Below are 26,883 nucleotides of genomic sequence, written 5' to 3'. Positions count from 1 at the left end.
CTTGTGTGTGCCCACCAGAACTGCTGAATCAAGGTGACAAATTGGTTTAATGTTTCCACAACAAGACCAAAGCACACAACTGGTACTTAAGTACTACTCAGATCAATGACATTGGGAGCCAGCCTGGTGTAATGGTTTGAGTGTTGGACTAGGACTCTGAGAGACCAGAGTTCCAACCCCTGCTCAATTATGGAAACTCACTGGGTGGTCACACTCTCCCAAACTCAAGGCAATGGCAAACCCCCTTTGAACTAATTTGCCAAGAAAACCCCATGATATGGCTTTAGGATCACCATAAGTTGGAAATGACTAAGACACACAACAAGCCTGCTTCACATTTTCTCCATGATCCTGTCTGACTCTCCTCATGTGAATATTTAGCTATCTGCAGTAGCATTTACACCCAGTTTAATTGGCAGGTTTAAAGGCAGCTGTTTAATCAGTTTTTATTTAGTCTGTTGACAAGTCTGTAAACAGTTTTTTTGAACAGACCCTTGATGTCAGCAAATGCATTTTTAGAGAAACAGCAAAAGTTTTGTGGAAGATGTTGCCTAGGTCAGAAACATCAGCAAGAGTTTCATTTAATTTAGCTTTCTCAATGTTATTTTCTTCTATTTCAAAATTAGTACTTCTACACACACAACACAAGTCAGTTGTCTGCAAGACCTTGGAAAATAGTACTGCATACTTTTAATGACTGTTGTTGATGCTTTTGTTGCAGGTTTGCCGACCTGCTACAAAGCTGACCTTTCTGTGCAATAGATGCATAGATACACATTTCTGTGAGCTTCCACTGCCTATTTGTGTTTTAATGCACTTGAAAAGCATCTATTATGTTCTGCAGATTTGTACTCGTATAGATAACATTTCTCTATTTTTATGTGTGCAAAGGATGCATGGATGAGTGATTACTTTCTAAACTATGATAAATATGTTGAGCTTTCAACAACCAAATCACTATGATTATTATATAGTTCTGTCATTGAAGTTGAAACATACAGAGTAGCACAAGGAAAAGTTATCTCTGGCTAAAACCATACCATTTAAATCTCAGCAGTAGAAGTGATAGAGATGCAAAGTTAGCATGAGAAGAATGTAAACTGGAGGAATTATTGACATCCAGATACTAGTTCATTTGTGGGTAAGGTCTCAAAGAGTTACACTAAAGAGAAGGGAGGAGGACTGAGCGCTTATTTTAAAGGCAGATAATAGATATCACCATACAGATATCTTGTCTCCAGCACCTGGTTTTGCAGGGGTAACAAGAGGGATTTAAGGGACTGGAGACTTAAGGGTGCTGAAGGTGGCAAAGCTTGAGAAGAAAAGACCGTTAAACAGAAAAAGTGCAGAATACAAGTGCTGAGGGAAATGTTGGCAAGGCCACAGAAACAGAGGCGCTGGCTAGACAGGCCCTATGGGGCACCATCATGACGTGCAAGGGGCAGCGCATTCAGACACCCCTCGCCCTTCACACATGACGAAGGCCTCAAAATGGTGGCGCCCTGTACTTACGGGTGCCGCCATTTTGATGTGGCGGACGCCTAGCGTCCGCACATCTTGGCACCCTTGTGACGCCAAAGAACCGCACCGCAGAAATAACCCACTTTTTGCGGGGGGTTTTGCTGCACAAGGGAGCCACGCAGTTTGTCCGCTGCGGCTCCCTCACACAGCAAACCAGGGCGTCAGGAGATCGCCCTTTTTGGGCGATCTGTATCCCACCATAGTTAGATAAAGGTTTATGACCCATACTTTTGGTATTTTCACATGACTCAGATCAGCTGGTCAACAACCCTATGTCCACCTACCTGGGTGAAAGCCCACTGAACCTATTCAGGCTTGCTTCAGAGGAAGTTGTGTATAGGTCTGCACAGTTAAAACAATTAAAATACCGATTTCCAATACCAAAACAGAAATAGCAAAGAAAGATGCAATGCTGATCTAAACAAATAAAACAGGTAGGTAATGAATGTATTTATTAGGACCATTTATTTATGTATTTATTTATTTATTTGATTTCTGTGCCACCTTTCTCCCAGAAAAGGACCCAAGGTGGCTCACAAATAAAAATTCTAACAAGCATATTACAATAAAACAATTAAAAACATAAGCTAAAAACAATATAAAATTACACACATTAAAACCACAGTACCAACCCCATATAACAAATACCCCATATACAATTCATCCCATGATTACACATTAAAAGCCTGCCTGAATAAAACCATTTTTGCTTACCAGTGAAAGGCAAGCAGGGAGGGGGCCAGCCTAGCTTCTTGTGGAAGGGCATTTCAGAGGACAGGAGCAGCCACCGAGAAGGCTTTCTCTTGTATCCTCAGCAGATGAGCCTGTGATGGTGGTGGGACTGAGAGAAAGCCTTCTCCTGAGGATCTTAGGTCTTTAGCAGTTTCATATAGAGTGATACGTCCTCTCAAATTTATCATATGTTCTCTCAAATAATCTGGACCTAAGCCGTGATCAATGATAAATTCACAAAATGTGAAAGGTTTCATGTTTTCCAGAACTCTTCACCAAAATAGGTGGTTAATAATAATAATAATAATAATAATAATAATAATGAGGGCAGGGGGAAGCATGAAAGATCATGCTTCTCTACCTTCCTCATATTTTTTAACATCTAGTCTGATAAAAGAGTCTAGGAGAACTTGAAAGCTTACTAATAGAGTCATGGAGTTCAAAGGGACCACAAGAGCTAATTGGTCAACCTTCTGCAAATGCAGGAATTCATAGCTAATGCATCTCTGAGAGGTGACCATGTAAATTCTGTTTAAAAGGGATTTTATGAGTTTATAACTGGTCCTAATAAAATTATTAGCCACCTGTGGATTTTGGATTTTTGTAAAACACCAATATGTCTTGATTGGTAAAGTACTGGTTGTGAAACAGGATTCAGGACCAACATGGAGATTTGTAAAGGATGTGATCTTCTGTAGACTAGAAGGTCTCCGGTGCTCATGCGATTTCACTTGTTTTCTTCAATGGAAGATGTCCAGGGACATACTATATCTGAGTTTCTCTGACTGTTGCAGCTTGCATTATCCTAAGTAAATTGTAGGGACTTGTTTGTAACAATCTATGAAATCGGATGCATTTTTTTTAAATTCATCACCATCAGTGCAGAATTCCAAATTCCAAATTATCATACTGCAAAAGCAAGCAAAGCCATTCCCAGTTGTCATCGCTAGGTGAGAGACGATGTATTCTGATTGGAGTGACGTATTTAGGAATGTGGGCACGGCAGCTGCTACACTTGGCTAACAAGCCTCTCATGACTTGAACAGATACAAGATGTCTCTTCCTTTCCTTGAGCAAATGTCAGCGGGATAGATGCTGAGATGTTTATTCATTACTCAGCTATTATCCTTATAGCTTGTGGGATGTTGCCTTGGTAAAATAGCGTAATAAAATCATGTGTCTGTGGCAACCTTCCCATTGCATGTCCAGCCAGTAGCACCAGTCTAGTTGCCCTGCATTATTATTCTCTGTGTTATTGTTGTTCTATATATCTTACATCAAATTTGTTTTCAAATTCTTTGAAGATGGGAGATCTCAGTAGAATGACTCATCATTAGACAGAGGGCTGTTGTCTGACAGATACTAAGGTTATGGTTAACATCATGCTAATGAAAAGCATACAAAAGGTGTGATCTTTCTGGATGTAGTTGTGAAACTAAAATCAATAAACACTTAACAACTGATTCCTAAGCCTAGTGAAGTCCTAATCAATTGTGAACTGTCTTGTGCAACTGAATTAAAGTGCTGGATTTGGCTAATACCTGGGTTTCCACAAATAGAAAATTTTCTCATCCTCCTCTAGTTCTTTTTCTCCATCTTATTTCTTTGCATGTAATTTACCACAGGATACAGCCATAGCCACAGTCTACTGTCAGAGTAAAGTTGTAGTCTCAAAAAAAAAAAAAAAATTGTCTTAGCCAGTGCTGTCTTACATTCTCTCCCCAAATCTCCTTACTTTCCAATACTCACCTTCTCTTAGAATACGTCTTCTCTTATTTTAACCTTCCATGTCCCTTTCTTCAGTCTATTTATTATAATCCCCATTATCACTTACTCACACCTTTGTATCAAAATACTTAAACTTTAGATCAGACTTCCTTTCTGTCAGTACTGATCTAAATGTAGTTGTCCTTAGTTATTATATATATGTTTTCCCTATAAAAATAATGAAGTAAAATGCCAGATCAAAATAAAGAAAAAGAAAAGAAGAAAAGAAAGAGAGAAAATAATAGAATACAACATAAGCTACAATGTAATGACTTCCTTCTCCTTTCAGGTTTACTAATACTGTTGGACCTCCATATTTGCAGCCTTGACTTTTGCAGATTTGATTATTCACAGATTTGATTAATATGTTATCTTCAGGAATTTCTAGACCCTCCTTCTGCCAAAAGTCCTGCTGGAGGACCTGGAGATTCCTAGAAAAAACACTCCTCTAGGGATTAGTAGGTCCTCTAGCACAGTTCTGTGGTCAATGTCTAGCTGATGTTGACCGCATACGTACTTGTGCAGGAGGACCTAGAGATTCGTAGACAGGAGTACTATCAGGTTAAAGAAAAGACAGTGCTTTTTTTTTATTTGCAGTATTTTCACTTTCACAGAGGTCCTGTGTCCCTAACCCCAGCAAATGGGAGGGCCCACTGCATATTCTTTATGCTTCTTCTATATATCAGTATTAATTCCTTGCTACCCCAGAAATTCAATATTCCTATTTATAGTGGTCCATTACAGTTAGTAAAAAATACAATTCATAATTCTAATTATATTAATTATATATATTAATTATAATAAATGTTATCAGTATTTCCGGATTCTTTTATTACTATATTTTACTGTTTTTATGCAACTTAATCTTATACCTAAAAGTATCCTTTTTCCAACAATCTCCTCTAATCTCTAAAGTTTATTGTTGCCATTTCACCCTATTTCTCTTTCCAGAAGGTCATAATATAATTCCAATCTTCTCTATGTTGTTTCATTGTCTTATCTCTGAGCAGAGTCATTAAATTATCCATTTCTGACAACCTTAATGACCATTCATCTATTATTGAGACTTCATTATTCTACCATTTCCTAGCATAAACTATCCCAGCCACAGTAACCACATAAAGTATAATTTTCCCATGTTTTCCCGCTAGTTGTTCTATTTAAACAGTGTAAAATATTCAATTAGTACAACTGTGGGACCAATGGACATTAAATCCTTAGTGTGTCTATTATTATAAAGTGTGTCTTTTCAGAATTTCCTCACCTTAGAACATTGCCATCACATGTGAAAGAAGGTGGCATTGTTCTCTCCACATATCCAGCAATTTTTTTGGTGTTTTGATAAATCTTAGTAGCTTTGCTGGTGTCAGGTTGTCACTTCCAAAGGGATGTTGTGGAACAATGTGGTTTAGGCTAACCAAGTCCTCTACCTATAATCTGTTCTGATATAGGCACAAAACACTCAGGCCGTTCTTCCTACTATCCTTGTTGATACTCATGGCTATGTGGGCTCAGCACTGGGCTTCTCAATCTTAGCTCTACTAATTTAATGGTCCATGATGTTATCAGAGGCTTTAAACAGTGGGTTTGAGCAAGTGAATGAGAGTATGAGAGTTGAAAGGTTACTGACGTGAGAATGTCGAAAGGTTAGAGGTAAGGATAAGTGAGAGGAGATCAGAGGGGGAAGAGAGGAAGGGAGAAAAGAAAGGGAAAAGAAGTAAGGAGAAAGTAATAATAGAGAAGGAAAGAAGGAAAGGTAGTAAGTTGAGGGCTTGAGAAAGAATGAAATAGTGGAAGACCATCATCATTAAACAGGCAAGGACAACTTAAGGTTGAAGAGTTAAAGTTGAGTAGGTAAGGAATGATATATTTACGTATGTAAATTATGATGGAACCCTCTTGAATAATGGATGGTGATATATTTTATCATTCTTTATGATTCCTTTGTATGATTTTAAATGATTCAATAATAATTATTTTTTAAAAAAAGAGGCTTTAAACGGCAATTAGATCTTTAGTTGATTACTTTAGGCTATGTTTTGTTGTGTTGTGCCAATGGTGATACAGTACTTCAGAAAATGATCGACCCATGTAAGTATTCATTCTGTGGCTTGATCTGCCTACATTAGTTTCTTTCTTCAGCCAGATTCTTGACAGTTTAATGTGCGGATTTGAAGAGGAACTTCTCAACTGAAAATTATATATTACTTTTAAGTTGTTTTTGTTTTCTTTCATTTTTCAACGTAGGCAAGCTTTACTTTAAATGTTCAATTAGACATGCCAGTTGATGTGCTCCTTCTCTTTCCTTTCATCTGACAGACATGATCAAAGATTTTGTGTCGGCAAGGGACTTCGGTGCTCTTACTCACTTGGCTCTCATCAATGCAATTTACTTTAAGGGAAATTGGAAGTCTCAGTTCAGGCCAGAAAACACAAGAACATTCTCCTTCACTAAAGATGATGAAAGTGAAGTGCAAATTCCAATGATGTATCAGCAGGGAGAATTTTATTATGGTAAGCAAAGGAGCCCATGCATTCTTTCTAACTGGCTAACTACAGACTAGGCGTTGGGGCAGGGGTATTCACTACTACACACTATTATCCTCTTAACACTTTATGCCAATTCATACATGATATTAGCAACAATTCCTGCCCAGTTCCCTTGGGAATAAATGGGAAATCCTGTTCACATTAATGGAACTGGCAAGAAGTTGTTTTCTAATGGGATCTTCTCATGCTCCTTGGCCCAGTCATACTGTTTTCATTAAAGTAGCAATGTGTCTAAAGACTATTTGTTATACACTACTCAGTTATAGCACTATGATTCCACTGTAACTGCTGTGGTTCCATCCTGTGGAATCCTAGAATTTGCAGTCTAGGGAGTGACATTAAGAATTTGCAGCCAAAGAGCTCTACCGCCTCACCAGCTGCAAACTAGAAACCCTGGGATACCATAGAAATGTTGTCATGGCAATTAAAGTGGAATAGAGCACTATAATTGCATAGTGTGAAAGGCCCAAAAGACTTGAACCTTGCTTCTTCCTGGACTCAGTAAATGACCTTAGACAAGCCATTGTCTCTCATCTTCAGTATGGTGAGCAATAGCAGCCTGTAAGTCCATTTCTGTAGGGGGAAGCATAAGGACCACCCCGCCTTCAGCTCTTTTATACAGCTCTCCAGCCTCCATCCCTCTGTCAGGATTGGGGGGCCACCAACAAGAAAGCTTCAGAAAGAGCAGCCATGGGAGGAATGTCTGTAAATCCAGAAGTGGATGCACTTCCCCATAGCAACAGTTTCATCAGCCACCCTGATGGTGTAGGTTAAGACTGATTTCTCTCTGTACAAGTTGCTGTTAGGCTTATATTTAAATAATGTACAGTAAGCACAGTGTAGTTGTTAGAGTGGTGGACTAAAACTCAGATCAACGTTCAAATCCCCACTCAGCCTTGGAAACACAGTGGGGAACCTTGGGTAAGTCACCCTCTCTCAACCTTGCATGAAGGCAGTGGCAAACTCTGAATACACGTTATCAAGAAAACTCTATTATAGTTTCACCATCAGTTGCAGTGGACATGAAGGCACATAGCAACAACCAGTGAAACACTTTGGACTGTTGAAAGCATTATGTGTCTGTTTCATATTATAAATAATATCATCATCTGCCTTTCACTTGTCACTCAAGGAGCCAAAAACAGCAGTTCCAGTAAGCCTTTCATCTAGGGATAAGTCAAAATCAGACCTGTTCAATTTTAGAGACGACCTTACATGTTTCCTTAATACCAGTTTCAGGTTCAGGTGCTTTAAGGTACAGAAGGAAACTGTTGGACCTCTACTCTGACATGGAATATATTGTTTGGATTCAGACAGCATAAAAAGCCAGTTTGCTTTAATATCTGAACTAGGGGCTGAAAGACTATTTGAAGACTTGAAGGGGAGGGGAATGAAAAGGAGGCTTTTTGAGATTGGAAAAAACTCAGTGAGACAATTCCTGAAGCTCTTTTTCTGTTTTCTTCAAATAGATGCAAAGGACTGTCCAGCCCCCACATTTTCTGTTTTCCTGCTCCCCCAACAAGACCATGTAATGGCTGGGAGAAGGGGAAGGCTGAGGGTCTTGTTTGGTTGTGTTCCAATAGCTCATGCATTGTGGAGCAAACATCCTCCAGGATCGTCCTCATGTCCTCCAGAAGTCCCAGCAAATAATGTCATCTCTGTGCACCAGTTATCAGAACATAGCCAGACAATAATTCTCAGCTTACTCCTACTCTCTCCACAGGTACCACCTGGCTACATCTGGGTGAGCTGGAAAACAGTGATAGTATGTTTATGTATGTATGGGGGGGGGGGGTTGGAGATCCTCTCCCCTGCGAGAACATATTTGAAAACTGCACTGTTTTCAAAGATGTTCTCACAGCAGGGAGATAAAGGATTAAATTATTTATTATTATTCTCTGCAGGGGAGAACAATAATCAGAATCACATTCATCATCTGAACACAAGCTTGCCCTCAAACTGTGGTTTATTTCAGGCTGATCAACCAAGATCTATAATCTATCTGAAGCTGTAGTTTTTGTGAGTTTTTCAGGCTATGAGGCAATGTTGTAGAAGAGTTTATTCCTGACATTTTGCCAGCAGCTGTGGCTGCCATCTTTAGAGAGGATGCTGGCTGTAAAAGCCTTCAACTTGATATCTGAAGCTGGTTTGAAAACCACATTCATACTAGCTGTAGTCTGCTATTTAATGTCTGAATTCACAGGCCATTGGCAAGCCACAGTTTAGAACCATTACTGCACTTCAAGAGACAGCTGCACCATGGAAGGTAGTAGTGAACTCAAAAAGTTCTGAAATGATCATCACAATAACAAAAAACAGAATAGGAAATGTATACCATGGTTTCCTGTTATATATTTGATCTGGACATAGAAACCATGGAAACCATTCACAAACCAGGGTGGGGGAAGTCTCTTCCAATGGAAAGGCCAAATTCAGAGAAAGTCTCAGATGCTACAATGGCACGGCAAAAGGTAAAATAATGGGACCAGAAATAACTGCCTATTTTAGCTTTAAGGTATTGCTACCAGTAAGATGCATTTTGGTCTTTTATAATGCTTTTTTAAAAAAAATTGTACAAAAGCTGAAGAATGATGGTGTCATAGAGCAGGAGGTGAGACCATCTGGAAAACATCACAGGGGCAGATTGGGGCCCAGGCCTAAAGTCCCCTATCTGTGGAATATATAATGGTTGCATATTATGTGTGAACACAGCCATTGGGTTAAAAGACTCCTTGACAGAAGGAGTCTGTGAAGGAGAAAGCTTTTCAAATACCATGGTAACACATATTCATATTGTTGAGTGTGTTTTTTGCCCCCCAAAAGAAAACAGGTCACAAGAAATATAACTCAAGTATCATGCATCATGAAAAAGTGCAAAAATAGGTATCCAGGGATTTAAATATTGATTTTCTTATTGCAAGGCAATATGAACCAGAATAATGAAGAAATTGCTTGGTTTTGGTCTTGATATCTTTTTGTAATCTGGTTTAAACTAGCCTATTATTGATGGGGAAAGCAGCATGTGAATTTAAGCACAGATTTAAAATACATAATAAAAATAAACTGTTTTTCTTTTAGGGGAATTCAGTGATGGCTCCAATGAAGCAGGAGGCATCTATCAAGTTCTGGAAATACCCTACGAGGGGGATGACATCAGTATGATGATCATTCTTTCCAGGCAAGAAGTTCCTTTAGCCACCCTGGAACCTCTGGTCAAAGCCCAGTTGATTGAAGAATGGGCAAGTTCTGTGAAGAAACAGAAGGTGGAGGTGTACCTCCCCAGGTGAGAATGGTTTCCCAGCTTCTTCTTCGGGAAGCTGGATAACATACAAATGGGATGAGAATCTATGGTCTGAGAGAGTCTGATACTGGAATTCAAGTTCTTTTTTGATCCTTGATTTCTTTGGGTAGCCTTTGGAAAGCTTTGATCTCCATATCCCCTATGTAAAATGGAAGCATTAACTTTCTTTTTTGAAGACTTGATGAGGATTAAGAGCAAAGTTGTGGGGAAAGTATTGGCTGCAAAATTTGGTACAGAAATCATCCTTGACAGCTGCGATCTATTTTGCAATGTTCAGAGTCCATGTAAGCCTTTTAGAAAGCCTTTTAGATGGTGAACCTTTTAGAAATTGAGTGCCCAAACTCAGTGGCATTCCTGCACTGGGTGTCGCTGGGGGCAGGACTTTCAAGGGGCAGGACTTTCAGGAGTGGAACTTCCACCTTTGGGGGCAGGACTTCTGGAGGCAGGACTTCTGCCTTCCAGAGGTGGGACTTCCAAGGGAAAACCCAAGGCACACTCTCTCACCCTCAGGCTAGCAATAGTAAACTCCTCTCTTATAAAACTTGCCAGGAAAACTCCATGATAGTTTCTCCTTAGGGTTTCTATAAGTGGAAATAACTTGAAGACACACACACACAAGTCACAGTCTCTCAGCCTCAGAGCATGGCAATGGAAATCCCCCTCTAAACTTTGCCCCATGATAGTTTACTTTAGAGTTGCCAGGAACCGGCACTCAAAAGAGAGGGAGGTGCTCTTGGCCCATAAGTTGGAAACAACTTAGAAGCAACAACAACAACCATAATAAAGCACAGAAGGTACAGCACAAGACAAGAATAAGAACAAAGAGAGCCAGCAGTCTGAGCATGAAACTCTAGAGACCAGGGCTCAAAACCCAGTGGGAGACCTTGGGCAAGTCACACTTTCTCAGCCTCAGGGGAAGACAGTGGCAACCTCCTCTGAACAAACCTTGCCAAAACAAACCCATGATAAGTTCCCCTTAAGGTCACCATGAAACCCAGTGGGTGACCTTGAGTAAGTCACATTCTTTCAATCTCAGAGGAAGGCAATGGCAACTTCCTCTGAACAAACCTTGCCAAAACAAACCTATGATAAGTTCTTCTTAAGGTTGCCATGAAACCTTGATGTAACCTTAATGTATCCTTAGCTGTCTTTAGTTTAGACTTCTGGCCCACTAAGATGGCAGTTTGCTGCCCTGCCCCCTCCCCCCGAAGCCTGCCGTGCCACTGTCACCACAGTGGGTGAAAGGGGGGTGCCTCTTCTTCCTCCTCCCTCCTCTTCCTGTGTATCCTTTTCCCTCCTCGTCCTCCTCCTCCTCCTTTTATCCTTTGGTGTTCTTCCTCTTCCTCCCTCTGCATGCCCCCCACTGCCACCATTGGTACCCTCCTCCTCCTTCTTTCCTCTTCCTCCTCCCCTTCTCCATGCCCCTCTCACTGCTGTTTCCCTTCTCCTTCTTTCTTCCACTTTCTACCTTCCTCTTACTTGTCCTTCTCCATGCCCCCCCCCCACACTGCCATCACTGGTTCCCTCCTCCTCCCCCTTCCTTTTCCTCTTCCTTCTCCTCCTCCATGACCCCCACCACCACAAACCTCCTCTGAACAAACCTTGCCAAGAAACCCCCATGATAAGTTTGACATAAGATTTTTAAACCTTATTTGATCACTTTGATTTCTATAATATTTTTGTGGGGTCGGAGGGAGGGGGAACCTGAATGCAAAAGAAATTTAAATGGATGCTAATCTTTGGTTTTTTTTAAAAATTGTGTGTGTGTGTCTGTATATAAAGGCACACAAACTCCATACAGTACAGGATATGATCTCAATGTAGTGCATATAAAACTGCAGATTGATTTTCCTTGAGTGCTTTATACTGTTTAAAGTATAGGCGCACAGCGACAAACTACAGTTCCCAGAACCCCAATTGCAAGATGTGGGATTTCCAGCTACTAGGCAGCTCCTTGCAGCCCCATTGTCCGGGGGAAAACTGGGCCGAGACAAGGAGCCAGGCCACATGTGTACACACGCGCTCATTCACAAACCGCCCCACACCCCACCCCTTCCACTGTTGGCTGCCATGCCCTCACAGACCAAAACACCTGGAGGGCCAGAGTTTGGACATCACTGGTCTAAGCTTTTGGGAGACCTTTCATAGGATGCCATAGAGCCACATAGCAAACATAAGGTTCTTTTAGAAACCAGACATTTCTGTTTGAACACCCAGCAATAGGAAGGCTCTTTGATCTCCACTAGTTTGCTCTACATACCAGCACTTTATGCTGGCCTGTAGACAGAGCCATGGTGCAGCATCCACACGGTGGATGTCGTGATTCCGCCCCATCACATCATGATGCCACACACCCTTCCAGATGGCGCATGTCATTATGGCGTGGCCCTGGCGCTGCATCCAGATGATGCAAAGGGCATCACAAAGCCGCGTTGCGGCAGCTATGATGCCCTTTAGAGGGCACAAAAGGGGGCGGTTTTCACAGCTCCTTTTTGTGCTCTCTAGAGGCCAGATCGGTGCCATGGCATGCAGTTGCTGTGGCACTGATCCGGCCAGTAAAGGGGCAGCTGGATGCCACCCATCTGTCCAGCCCCTTTGTCACCATTATGTGATTATCGATAACCTGAACCTTATCTTGAAGTGTCAATTCCATAGCTATATATTGCTATATACTTGAGGCAGCCTTGTGGCAAGGAGTTCCACCATAGACTCAGGCTTCAACTACACTACAGAATTAATGCAGTTTGACACCATTTCATCTGTCATAGCTCCATTCTATGGAATCCTGGGATCTGTAGTTTGTTATGGGAAATCTCAGATTTCCATAGCATAGATTCATGGCAGTTAAAGCAGTTTAAAACTGTATTAATTCTGCAGTGTAAATGCAGCCTCGGAACTTCTACAAAGGAATTTAGGATGGGAAATCAATGCATTTCCCTCCCCTAAAATCTGTATTCCCACAAAAGGGAATAGAACTCATTTTCCTTACTATTTCTTTTGCAAGCCTTAGGGTTTTATCATTTCTGTTGATACTTCCCTCTTGTGTTTAGATGGAGCTGTTTTACTTATATAAGGATCTGCACTTGAATTTAATTTGCTGTTGATTTATTCATTCATGCATTCTTCTTCTGGTTTGTTACTTTTAAACTAGACTTGAAATATACACAGAGAATACCTTCAAATAGAGCAAGGGTGGGCAAATGTGGGATTCTAGGGTTCCACATTAGCACATTAGGAGACCTTGGAGGACCACATTCCACCTTGCACCTTCCTGCAAAAACAATGCAAAAATTAGTTCCCCAGATGCACTTCAAGGGATGTGGGGGATCGTTTTAACAATGTTTTCAGCCCCCCCCCCCCCCCCGGTCATAATTTCATCTTCAAGGGAAGCTTTTTTTTAACAACAGAAAGTGAGAAAAAGAGACATTGGGGAACTTTTTTTTTTACCCCTGGGACAGAAATGGCTTTGGGGCCACACTTTTCCCACCACTGAAGAACAGGCCTGTCCCCGACAACTCTTGAGATAATCATGTACAGTATCCTCTGGAAAGCAAGACACAGGGACTAAAAGCTGACCCAAGGATTGTGTTGTGTCCATGATGTCTTATCCAGAGACGTGGCCAAGGGGAGGGGTCTTGGGGTCCGGACCCCCCCCCTTCCGTTAGAAAAATGAATGGTGTGTGCTGCTGCACCACCGCACCCAAGCCCTATTCTAATGGTGGCACTTAGCTAGGATTTTAGGAAGGGGGGGTCCAGACTATGTCCCTGTCTTATCCCATAAAGAGGTTCACAACAGCCACGAGTGAATTACTGGCAGAAGGAAAGAGATGCAATGTATTTTATTACTAGTATAAAAGGATGCCCTTTGAGTGCTGCAGTGTATGCAGTAGCCTCACTTCAAATTGCTTCCTTGAGGAGGAAATGTGAAACATGTGAGCCACAAATGGGGAAGCAATTGCACATTTATTATGCAAGTCCCCTAGACTCCAGCACAGGGTGAAGTGATTCGTAAGGAGAATGCCTCAGACTTGGTTACTGTTATTAGCTAGTACTTTTCCCTCTTTATGTTCTTCAACTAAATTGTGCTTGGAAGACAGTTTTGCAAATTGCTTTCATGGTCTATTTCACTGCTACACAAAAGTGGATTAAAAATGTTGATCGCTTTGGCTCAGAAACAATGATTTGAGAATGAAGCTAAATATCATTTAACAATCCTGCATTATTTTTCCATTTCGCTATTAAGATGAGCAAACTGCAGTTTTGGTTAGCTGCAGTCAGCGGAGATAGAAAATTGGAACTGTTGTGATTAACTCAGCTTTCCTTTAGCTGTTCAGACCTTATTACAAATGTAAAAGTTTAAAAAATGTTCACTTTATAATTGGATGGAATCTTTCAGGGCACTGAAAATTTAATTTCATTCCACTGCTGTTTCTCAGTGTAGAGCCTAAAGGCTGTACATGCCTCCTGCTCCTTTTTTTTCACTCTCCCTTTTTGGAAAAAAAGAGTGAGAACATAAAATATTTATGAACTATTTATTTAGTGCATTGATAACTTCCAGCAGATCAGCTTTCAGTCTGCTGAGAAATTCATCTTTGAAATATATAATTAATCCCAGGAATTTAATACCATTGGAATACAATGCTTTGTGGTTATGGTAGCTACCTTTCTTGTTCCTGTTGTGGATCTATGCTGGAGATAAATGTTATTGAGTTTTATCTATTCTCAGGTCTGTTCTTCACTCATTAATATTTACAAAGAGCCTCAAAAATATTTGTGGCAAATCTGAAAGAATATTTTCTGGTTATAAAATCCAGTTCATAAGATTCTGTCATATTTGAGTATCACACTCTCGAACTGTCTCATTTTGGCAGGAACAGTTTTACTTAATTCTCAGTTGTCCCACTTTTTCAGCTGTTTTTAAAATGTCCAATTTTCTTTTCCCTCCTCCCATTTTTCCCCTTGTCCTCAGCTTACTTCATTTGTTGCAAACTAAGTTCAAAGTGCAGAAGCAGTTTATTTGCAATTAGTTTGCACAGGGAAGAAGAAAGGTTGGGGAGAATCTTACTTTTCCCAGTAGACTCCAGCAAAAGCAGACTGCTTCATTCTTTCCTAACTTGTGTGTTATGCCTCCTTAATAATTTTTGATAATAAACTGAGTTGTTTCTGTCCCAGATGTTAGCTGAAACGTATGCATTTGATTTTCCCCACAACCTTTGGCTTAGATCAGTGCTTCTCAATTATTTTCTGTCAAGAAGAAAACATTTCGCGCCCCCCCGCGCGACTGTAAATAGTATCATTTGTCTATAAAATTGTTATAAGTACACCTCTGCATAACAGAGCCTCGCACCCCCCTTTACGGAGCCTCGCGCCCCCCCTGGGGGGCCCACCCCACTATTTGAGAAAGGCTGGCTTAGATGTATTTTACAAGTGAAAACACATTTCTACATGTCTATGGCAGTCTTGCTGAATTCTTCTAAGACAGCCTGCAAGGTGTTGTTGCATTGTATTCCAGAGGACTATTCCTTAAGGGCTTTGAGAGACATGGGCCCCATTCTCACTAGCCCATTTGCTCTGAATAGAACTGGGTAGATCTGGTTGCCCCCATACCGAATCAGCCCACTACCCTTTACCTTGATCGTGGCAATTTGCCCCTCTGAAGTTCACATTTACAGTACCGCTTTAAAATGGAGCCTCCTTTGTTGTCAGTCAAATTCACTTCCGCTTTCGTCAAAGGTGACATATTCTCCAGCCATTGGCTAACGGAATGGGTTCTTTCCCCCCTCCTTTTAAAAGAAAACTGGCAGCAGTGTGCGCATATTCTGTCAACTTGTCGAATTTAAAAACCTCCAGGTGTGTGTGTGTGTTGTGTGTATTTGGGTCATTACAGATGATGGCAACCCTAAAATGATCCCATCCTGGGCTTTTCTTGGCAAGATTGGTTTCGAGATTTGCCATTGCCTTTCCCCTGAGGCTGAGAGAGTGTGACTCCCCCAAAGTCATGGGTTTCCGCAGCCTTCCCTCTGAATGCCAGCCTCTAGCTTCCCCTTCACTTTCAGCCCAAAGCATTCACATAATCTGTCATAATAATAATAATATTAATAATAGTAATAATAACAACAAATGTCACTTGCAGGGGAGGCCACCTGAATACCATCTCTGCATCTGCTTTCCCTCTGATTGCCACCCCAAATGCCATCTCTCCTTACATATACACATGTAGCACAAGCATTCACACATTGTATCAATTTGCCAAATTGAAAGGGAAACATTTGTAACATTCGCATATGCTGTCACACACACAAAAATAATTTTTAAAAAAATCCACTTGCAAAGTAACCTGTCGTGCCGGCAGCAAGCAAACGAAAGGGAAATGTAGCACAAGCAGATGTATTCTATCAGTATATATCAACCTGTAGAAAAAGCATCTGCATAATCTGTCAAAAATAAAAGTACAAGAGAGAGAGAGAGAGAGAGCTGCCTGCAAGAGGGGAGGCATGTTCTACCCTCTGCCCTTCCTCTGCCCTAAATCCCTCCCCTGAACTTGATCTGATCATGCCCAGGGCCAAGTTCACATTTGCCGGCAGCAGGAAAGAAACGGCTTTTCCTAAAAGACATGGGAAATAGTCCACTTCTGGAAAAACTGCTCCAAGGGGAATTTGCCCTGGATCGAGTGTGAAAGACCCTAATTCTGATGTGTTTAAACGGGTTCCAATGAAAACTTCTGACTTTTAATCCGGTTTACAATTCGGTACAAAGGTAGTCTGAATGGCCCCATAGATAGGAAGAGAAAGAGGAAGATTCAGGAAAAGGCCCATTGCATCAGCACAGTTTTACTCACTCTTCTCTGGATCCAACCCATTATTATGGCTTGCTCTTTCTGGAACTTTGGACTATGAAACTTCTCTAGATGCAAAACATGAAGAAATAATTATTCATTCTGTAGCACTCTCATTATTTGTTGTTCTCCACAGAGCTTACAATCTGTTGCAGCATGACCCAATTTATTGGTCTCTGGGTGCATTTGACTACAACTCCCATCACCCCAGAAAGCATAGTCTTTGGCCATGCTGGCTGGAGGCAGTTGGGTTTGTGCCCAGCACACCTGAAGAACATACCAGGTTGGAAAGACCAAGCAAGTTAATAGCTGCCATCTAATACAGTTGAGGGGAGGGGAAGCATATTAAAATATAAACATTTGCATATAGAAACAAGCATACACTCCAGCCTTAAAGAGGGATACACCAGGAACTCCACAATTAATTTTATAAATCTCCCCTGAGAACTGTACAACCTACACTACATCTTAGCCAAAAGGCAGAGAAGCAACCTCTTTGCAACCTACAAATCTCTCTCAACACTTACATTTATTAATCATATTCACTTTATCAGTATATAATAGCCAAATTTCTATCTCTATCATGCTTCCATGTTTGCATTTCTGCCTCACCATATAAAAACAGTCAAATCAGTCAGTAAAAACATACCGGTGGCTGTAATTAAAAAAAATTAATTGAAGTCCCCAACTTCTATCCCAAATTTTTGTATCACTGTTTTGTTCTTAAGCAAAACAATTAGACCAGCCTTCCAACAATATGCTTTTTATCTTTAATTTGCATTTAAAATCAGGTAACATCAGAAACATGAAAGCGTACCCTCAAATTAATAGAATTGGCTCCTTTAAGACTTAATTTAAAGGTTGACAGAAAGGAAGGATTGGAGAGTTTTTAAGCCGTGTCCCAACACCATTTCTGAGTGTGCCACAAATTCCCTCACAAATTAAAGGCTACACCCAAAGCAAAGATTATGTAACTGCAAATAACAGTTATTCAAGGTACCTGACAAGTTCATAAGATCACCGCTGCAAATCCGTGGAAAAGAAGAGTCTGATAGGGCATTTGTACCTGACAGCACATCTCTGTCATGGTTCCAAGTAACCGAGAGAAGTCGACATGTCAGCCAGGAAACTGAAGGTGACAGTCAGAAGGATTTCTATTTGTATCAAATTAATTTCAAAGAAATTGTCTTCGCCTATGTAATTGTAACTGGAAAGCTCCAAGGATGCCCCAGCCACTACTAGAAATTATTATCTCTCTTCTGTGTACACAACAGAGTCTCAAACTGTCATAACAAATATAAAATGCTTAGTTTTACAGCCTGTGTCGCATAGTATTGTTCCACTGTTTCTCAGCTTCAGTTGTGCTAGGCAAGGAAATGCTGACAGAAATTAGGTCATAATTTTGCATTTTATTTCTGTCCTGCCATGTCTCTAGGGAAGTTAGGTCAGCATATATAGCCCTCTTTTTTTATCTTCACAACAGCCCTGCATCCTGCATTATTTTATTTTATTTTCTCAAAATCCTCCCCCATACCACATAGGCCAAATGAGAGATTTTTCCAAATCCTGTTGGCTTCTGGTCACTTCATATTTAGAAATTCACTTTCATAGAGGTCTGCAAAAAGAGATAAATGACAAATTCCTTCCTTTACCAAAATGCAAGAGCAATTATGAGTTTTTTAAAAAATCAATTTTTTGTCTGCTAGTCTGACCCTAGCATATGTTTTTTTCCCCAACTATGAATATTCTTGTACTTCATTGACTGCTGAAGCAACCCATGTCCATTGGGCTTAATATTGTTTTGTGTTCAAGAATCTGAAACATCTTTATTTCGATTTCCACCTCAACTCACGGGCAGTAAGAGCCCTGTTGTAAACTTGGTACAGTCATTCCTTCCTTTATGCGGGGGATCTGTTCCAGACCACCACCACGCCACCCCCATAAGAGAAAAAATGCAGATGCTCAAGCCCATGCTTGGGCCCACGGCAGCATGGCAGTGGTACACGGGGCGCACACCCGGTAGTGTGCACCATTGTTTTCTTCCAGTGTGTGGCTCCCTTCCTTCCAGCGCAGCTTCCAGTGTATGCTGGAAGCCACGTAAAATGCACCCACGTAAGACATGGGTGCACTGTATTTCATGATTATTTATGGACCTCTGTGCCCTGATAGCCATAAGGGAATAGTGAAGACAAAGGATCAGAAGTGTAGATGGGTTGAATTTTATGTACTGATCTGAATTCTCTAACCAATACTTTTGCTGAAGGCATCTAATATTTAAAATTGCAAAAACTGGCACCATTTGCCTAGATTGGTTTCCCAGGAAGCATGAGATTTTCACTTATAACTTGAGCTGTCCTAAAAGGTACTGATGACCTTTAAAAAGGGGGGGGGGGGTAGAACTAGTATATTTGTATAAGTAAGTTCCCAGTAGTTTGAACCACGTACACAATATCTTTCCAAAATAGATGGGACAACAGATATACAGTCAGCCCTCCATTTCCATGGATTTTTAATGCATGGATTCAAGCATCCACAGTTTGGGGGGTGGGTGTCATGTTTTTGCAGTGTCCCTGGACTGTTGAAGCCCAAGAAGGATCTTTATCCAAACACAATGTAAACCAGAAGTCAATTTCCATTTTACTTCTTGGTAGGGAAATTAGGGGGGAATGTTGATGACCTCAAAATGGACCATAATCCTGTTATAGGAAATGAAATATTGTCTCCCCCCCCCCCCCCCCATGCATTAACCTCAATTATGGTTGTTAGTTTGAAGAGGAGAGGAAAGTATATAAGACTGGAGAAAATATTCCAACTCCTTCCCTATATTCCAATATTTCATAGATGAAAATGAGGACATGTGTGACCAAGCAATACGAGTGTGATTAAGATGACAAAAGGGATTAATGAGGAAGAACACATAAGCTAGGAGAGGCTGCAATTGCTAGAGCCTAATGGGAAGGGCAAGATTTGTCTCTTCTCTTCCTGCTGAGTTGACTTAGTACAAACTATGTTTGCACTCTGAACTCAGTTTGAAGCAATTGAAGTAAACTGTGGATAAAGGCAGAAAGTGGGGGAGGAAAGGAAAACGGGGACGTTTTCAAGGCACTTGCAAAAGTAGGAAGACAGAGGATTAATTGAGCCACATCGGAACAGTTGGAGGATAAGCTCCTTCCTGACCATTCATGGCAGACTTAAGGGACATTTAATTAGTTACATAAAATATGTGGCAATTTATTTACTGGAACATTTATAAAGCACCTTTCTAGACCGAGTCAGCCTAAGGCAGTTAAAAAAAATATAAACATATAACTATACTGTAGCATTATAGTGGAACTTTAAAATTAAAAAAGATACCAAAAAAAACCCCAACTGTTAAAATATAATTCAGCAAGTATAAAAGCCATTTACACAGCCACAGTAATAAAATATCAATAAAGCAGCAGCATGAACCAATAAAACACATCAGTTAAAAGCCATTCAAAACAGGTGGGTTTTCAAAGCCTGTTTAAACACTGCGGCTGAGAGGGCCAAGCATACCTCCCTGGGGAGGGAGTTCCATATGGCAGTAGAACATCTTTCCAGAATACAGCCCAGTAAATGTCATTGGACATCTTTGTTTTTAAAGTGTACAGCGTCTTGTTGTCATAAGAAAGCTTGTTTGATCTGATTGAGAGTTTTAATTCCCATTCAAATATACCTTAGGGGATAGGTCAGGAAAAGACCAGCTTTCACCAGCAGTCCTCTATTCTGCATCCAAAACATGATTAACATGCCCAGTTAGGAGCTGCTACTTTCCAAAACCAGTATACCTTTCACCCCACATATTTATAGTGCTGTGATTCCACTTTAACAGCCATGACAACATCCTGTGGAATCTTGAGATTTGTAGTTTAGGGAGGGGTACTTCGAATTCTTGGTCAAAGCACTGTATTGTCACACCAAGCTCCAAAGCCCAGGATCCCATGGGAGATAGCTGTGGCACTTAAAGCAGAGTCATAGTGTTATAATTGTATGATGTGAAAGGGACCCAGCATCCTCTACTTTTTTGTGGCCCAGTGGAAAAAAAAATGCTAGGTGATCTTAGAACTTGGAAAAGTTTGAGGTTTTTTTACTGCAACGTCCAGAATTCCATGTAGGTTCTAGCTAGTGGATTATGATAGTCTTAAACATGTGTTTTCTAAGCTTTTGTTGAAGAAGATAAAATCTAGCCTTGTCATCTGAATTTGTGAAGATCCCCATTAACCAGTCCTGCCTGTATACAATGTGTTCCTCTTAGGCATTCCACAATGACTGTCAGTGAACCTGAAATCCTTTTTAGTTAATGACATTGCAATTCTAATACTGTAAAAGCCTTCCTTCACAGAAGGTCTGTAAATAGAGAATGCTTTAGTTGTGTATTCCTTCATGGCAAGGGCATTGGATTAGATGGGCCTTGAATTCCTTTCCAGCTCTATGATCTCGTGAACTCCATTACCTCTCATGGCTAACACTGATTGAAAGCTCTGTCATTAACTGGAGTTGCATATGCTTTTATTCTGCAATAATGTAGTAATGGGATACGTAGTAGTTATACCATGTTTTAGGAATGTTTGAGAACTGTATTTTAGTATTGTGACTTCAGATAAGGCAGGAAAGGAGGCAAGCATGCCCAATGCCATTTGGGTGAGAGAGAGAGAGAGAGAGTCTGGTTGGAACATCAAAGTAAAGGGATGGTTAGAAGAAAGCAGGAGAAATGTATTTATTAATTTCAATGAATTAGAATTAAGCCAGCCTAACATTTGAATTCAGTGCAGTTTAATTATGTGGCTTTAACAGCTGCTGATCAGTTCTGACAATGAATGTCAGTGGACTGGATCTATAAGTTTTCTTCAGTCAGTCAGTCAACCTTTATTAGGCATACACCAACAACATACATTTACAATAAAACTTCAGGTTCGTTATTAAAATTTAAACCACAGTCTTATTGCCTCCACCAGAAAATTGGCCATTAGCTTGGTAATATGCGGGTTCTGATCTTCCAAAAAGTATCCTACTGATAACCCATCCAAACAGATATTCATTTCCAATGTCCTTCTTAACAATTTCCCCCTTGGAATTAAATACAATGGACAAAGCAATACAATGGCCTGCTACAGACTGCCAAAATAAAGCTGCTTCGGGTCTCTTTGGAGGTATGCTGTTTAAATGATGGATGCATCCTAAGAATCCAGAAGCTGCACCAAAGCTGCACTCCAGTGCTTAGGAATGGAGTGTGGCTTTGGCGCGACCTCCAGACTTTTAGGACCCATGCATCATTTAAATAGCATACCTCCAAAGAGACCCGAAGCAGCTTTATTTTGGCAGTCTGTAGCAGGCCAATATGATGGAGAACATCTGGAGCTTGATCACAGTGACATACACGATTCAAAAATGGGGTCTGCTCCTGGTCACAAGTGTACATTCAATCTTGCAAACAAAAAGGCCTTCCTCGACACCAGCAGAGAAATGGTTTGAAAATAATCTGGAATCCTACCCTGCATTGCTGGAGAACACACTCTGGGAGGAGTTGGATATGTCAGTTGATGTTCTTTCTTTGCAAGGCAGACCCTAATAGATTCAAGACACTCCTTTTCGGTTAGTAAAAGCGGAGAATCAAAATTTAAACCCACAGAAATTACTTTATTTTCATAAAATGTAGCCCAACTGGCATAGTAAACATCAGATAGTAGGAACCATAAAAGACTAGATCTATTAGGCCTGAAATTTATCTTACACCAAAATCTGTAAGTCATCAATCAGGCTTCAGTTTCAAGAGCATTCTTAAGTTTTCTTAATAAATGTATTTGAGAGTTTTTTGTTTTTGTTTTTTTACTACTGGATCTATTATTTTTATTCTTATTATATTTATTTGTATCCTGTTTTTTTCCAAAAGCGGGACTCACAGTGGCTTACAGCCTAAAATCACAGTACAACTGAAAAGTTACAAAAGTGACAATTAAAATGGAATTAAACTATTTTAATGTTTAATTAATGTTACTAAGTTTCTGAACTTTCCTTTTATCAGCTCTGAATTCCTTGCCTATCAGTTTCATCGAATGAGCTCAAACTGCTTATCCTCCATCATTTCAGAGATAAAAATCAGGGCTGGCCATCATCATCAGGGTGTGGTCAAGATGTCAAAAGTTGTTAATGGCTGAGAACCCACAAGCTAGAGCAGGCTGCAGCAATTTGCTTTTGCCTGAGTCTACTGTGAAGGGTCACACTTTGCCCTCTCCTCTCCTTCCACTGTGTTCATTGAGTGCAAACCACTTCTTCATTTTGCAATAATTATGGAGGAGGTTGAGAGGGAAACAGGAACATTTAAAAGCAACTGAAAAGTGGGACAACAGAGGATTAACTGAGACAGTCACTGCCACATCAGACAGTTGGAGGGTATGAAATTCTGACATTTAGAGAAGAAATAAATAAAATAAAAGCCTTTGTATTCCCAAGAGCCAGTGTGATGTAGTGGTTTGAGTGTTGGATTAGGACTCCTGGAAACCATCCTTCAAAGCCCTGCTCAGTCATGGAAAACCACTGAGTGACTTTTGGGAAGTCATGCTCTTTTTGCAATGCAAGCCTCCTATTAATAAATCTTGCCAAGAAAATTCTATGATATAATAATAATAATAATAATAAGTTTTATTTATGTTTTCCCACCTTCGACAGATCGAAGCGGGATTACAGTCAAATTATGCCGTTCAACAATAATTCTAATAACAGTTATTTAAAATCACAATATAAAACCATATACTTTCTAAAAACAATTAATACAATATAAAATATTCCCATAAACTGGAGCCAGCATAAAGACATATAACAACAGCCTAATGAGTCATTTGCCCTACTTTGGTGGTTTTTATTTCTTTAAGTGAGAAAGTCCAAACCCTTTCTGCACAGCACTTCTGCCCACCTCAAGCACAATGGATCCACAGCTAGACATTTTTGGTTTTGGGGAGAATGACCAAGGCTGAATCCACACCTATAAAAGAATTCATACTTGCCTCAATCCCAAATCTATGCGAACACATGAAGTTCCTTAAGATTCAATGCCTCAGGGTATTAAAGCATGTGTTTGTGTGAGTATGTATCTTTTTACTCCACAGTTTCTTGGAAAAACCTTTTTAAACATGTGTTTTGCACTCCAAAGGGATTGGGTGAGATCAGGAGTTGGAATGTCTAGAGGGCAGGGCAGGTTTGTGTGCGCTTCCCTTGACATCCTCATCCAGCAAGTATGATGCCACCATTTTGTTGTTAATGTTGTGCAGTCACTTCACCAGCTGCAGCTCTACGTAAGTCCATGAAGGGCAGAAGAAAAAAGGGGGAATGGTGGGGTGGGGGGCAAGAAAAAAGAGAAGCAGTGGTTTTGGCTACGAATGGATGGGTGAAATGAGGGGAGATCAGAAAATGGGGGGCACTGTCTGCTCCCCTTTCAGTCTTCTTTTCCCCTCCAAGCACTGCAACTGTATACGCAATATAAACAATTTATTTGAATGTCCACATATTCGGATATCCTCATTTCTGCTGATATTCAATAGTTTTGGGAAAGAACCTCCCCCCACCCCCTTCCAAGTGAGACAATCTGATGGCATTTCAAGTAAAAATATTTTGTATTTTTTTAAACAAAAAGTCTCATTTGCATTCCTGTTTACTTTATGTTTTTCATAGTTTCCTTGCAGTGCTTTTGGGAGCTGTGAGGGTTGTTCTCTCTTTAGACCTCACACTTGGCCACTGTTTAAAACTTACTGCATTTTGCTGACTTTATAGACAGATATACTTCCATCCTTGTTCCCCAAATTTTGTTTGCTAAGGCTTTGGGAATGACAGTTTTGCATGACTGGAAAAACAATTAGTCTGAGAATATTATTGCAAACAAGACAGTTCTCAGTACTAAAATACTGATGAATGTCAACTCAATAAATGCAATTTATAGCCTTCTTTCGTCTTCTCCCTTCCCTCCCCTTTTAAGTGTTTTTCCCCAAATGGAGTAACCTCTTACACCCTCCAGGCTGCTTCTGTGTTAATTCAGTTTCTTTCTCTGATTCACTAGTAACAACCTGCAAAATACACTTTCTTTTGTTAGGAAAATAATGCTAGCAGTTTCATCTTTCTTTTATGTGTGTGTATGTTTTCTAGGTTCACAATAGAACAGGAAATTGATCTGAAAGATGTTTTGAAAGGCCTTGGAATTACTGAAGTATTTACCCGAAGTGCTGATCTAACTGCTATGTCTGGTAAGAGGGGTTTTATGTATTTTTGTTCCTTACATATTGTAGTTAAATTTGACCCAGAAAGTATTCTAAATGCTTTAAGAAAACTAATACATTTGTCTAAGAAAGTTTCTCAAACAAGCGTAGGCACAATTACCAGATGTAACATCCTGCACTGGTTGGGAATTGGATTAAATGGCCCTTGGCATCCCTTCCAATTCTAAAAGTCTGTGTGACTCACCATGTAATACTAGGTTTGGCAGAGTGAAAACTGGAGAGGGCTACTGTTGTGTGGGTGTGTGCACCTGCTGCTTTCAAGCTGCCTGTTAATTTATGTTGACCTCATGAATTTCATATTGTTTCTTGGGCAAGAAATCCTTGGATATGGTTTTGCCAATTCCTTCTTCTGAAATATAGCCTACAGCACCTGGTTTTCACTGGTAATCCCCCATCCAACTACTAACCAGGACTGACCCTGCGTATAGGGTTGCCATAACCCGCTGCACCCGGGATTATCCCGGTTTTGGCGGCCCCGGGCCCCTCCCGTCCTGGGTGCCGCCAAAAACTGGGACAACCCCGGTTGCAGCCGGGTTGTGGCGCTTGACTGCACTGCCCTCCTCCACCTCCACTGCTCGGAGGAGGAAGAGGAGGGCCGCGTGGCCTGGGGCGGAGGAGGCGAAGGGGGAAGCCCCATGCCGCCCTCCCCGCCTCCCTGCGTGGCCCCACGCGGCCCTCCCTGCCTCTCCGCACAGCCCCGCACCACCCTCCCTGCCTCCCCGCGCGGCCCCGTGCTGCTCTCCCTGCCTCCCAGCGCGGCCTCGTGCCACCCACCTCCTTCTCCTCTGCCGCCTCCGCCCCACCCCCAGGCCGCGCGGCACATGGAGGAGGGGGGAGGAGAAGAAGGAAGAGGAGGAGGAGGGAAGAGGAGGAGGGGGAGCAGAAGGAGGAGGTGGTGAGTGGCCAGAGGCCTCAAAGGTTTTTTAAATTTTATTTTGCATGCTTTAATTCAGGGGTAGGCAACCTGCGGCCCGCGGGCCGGATGCGGCCCGGCAAGGCCTTGGGACCGGCCCCCGCCCAGTCCTGCCGCCGATTGCCGCCGGAGCCTTTGGCCTCTCACGTGAGGGCGTGGGGCTTTTGGCCTATCAGGAGGAGGCGGGCAAGGGGCAAGCAAGGGGGCAATTGTCTATAGAAGCCTCCGAAACATGCATTTATATTAACTTTTTTTAAAAAATCAGCAAATTTTTTTGCGTGTCATCCATTTTGTAAAAAAAGTGTCCTCCATTTGAAATTTTTGTCCTACATTTGTCCCAGTTTATTTATTTAATTAATTTTTTTAAAAAATTATTTAATTATTCATTTTTTGGCTTCGGCCCCCCAGTTGTCTGAGGGACAGCAACCCGGCCCCCGGCTCAAAAAGGTTGCCTACTCCTGCTTTAATTGCTAACAAGTCTCCCTTGCTTTGACAATGATAGTGTGATGATGATGATGATGATGATGATATGAGTCTGCTTGAGAGGCATGCAGGCACTATTTCAGAAGCCGAGAGAGTGTCACCTTCAAAAGTGCCTTTTCTGTGTGTTTTTGGTTCTTTAATGGTGATATTGATATCAGCAAGCCTCTGAGGCATGGGCAATGTACGTTGCTGTGATTTTTACAAACTCATGCGTAGTGAAGAAAAACCAAAGTCCCTTGACCAAGTACACACTTCTGAGAAGTACACTTGGTGCAAGAAGCCTGAAACGGCAAATCCACTTCTTGTGAAACCACCTTGACATGTTCAATATGCATAGCCATGTTAAACCATACTAAGTGTTAAACCCAAGGTTATGGAATAAGCCTCTGAAATATGCAAGAGGCCATGTTCATTAAAGCCATGTTCAATGCCCAAATATGCTGTTGTGTGTGTTTTGGAATGGAGAGGGGTGTTTGGCCAGAAAGGGAAGTCCATT

The 26,883-nt window shown here is 41.1% G+C and overlaps 1 protein-coding gene across 1 annotated transcript in view; it reads left to right on the top strand.

Moving 5' to 3' along the window:
- The window catches only part of LOC149318038 (neuroserpin), a 139,112-nt gene that overhangs the window by 90,978 nt on the left and 21,251 nt on the right, over positions 1-26,883 (top strand). Inside the window, exons 4-6 of the mRNA XM_089507695.1 lie at positions 6,340-6,534; positions 9,649-9,853; positions 24,861-24,958. Coding sequence (XP_089363821.1) covers positions 6,340-6,534; positions 9,649-9,853; positions 24,861-24,958 — 498 coding nt within the window. The remainder of the gene's footprint in view (positions 1-6,339; positions 6,535-9,648; positions 9,854-24,860; positions 24,959-26,883) is intronic.

The sequence above is a fragment of the Sceloporus occidentalis genome, unplaced genomic scaffold (assembly GCF_023333645.1).
Source record: "Sceloporus occidentalis isolate IW3139 unplaced genomic scaffold, rSceOcc1.0.p SCAF_2, whole genome shotgun sequence".
In the NCBI taxonomy this organism is placed as follows: Eukaryota; Metazoa; Chordata; class Lepidosauria; order Squamata; family Phrynosomatidae; genus Sceloporus; species Sceloporus occidentalis.
Note: the sequence above shows the minus strand (reverse complement) of the source record. Positions and strands in the feature narration are given on the sequence as shown.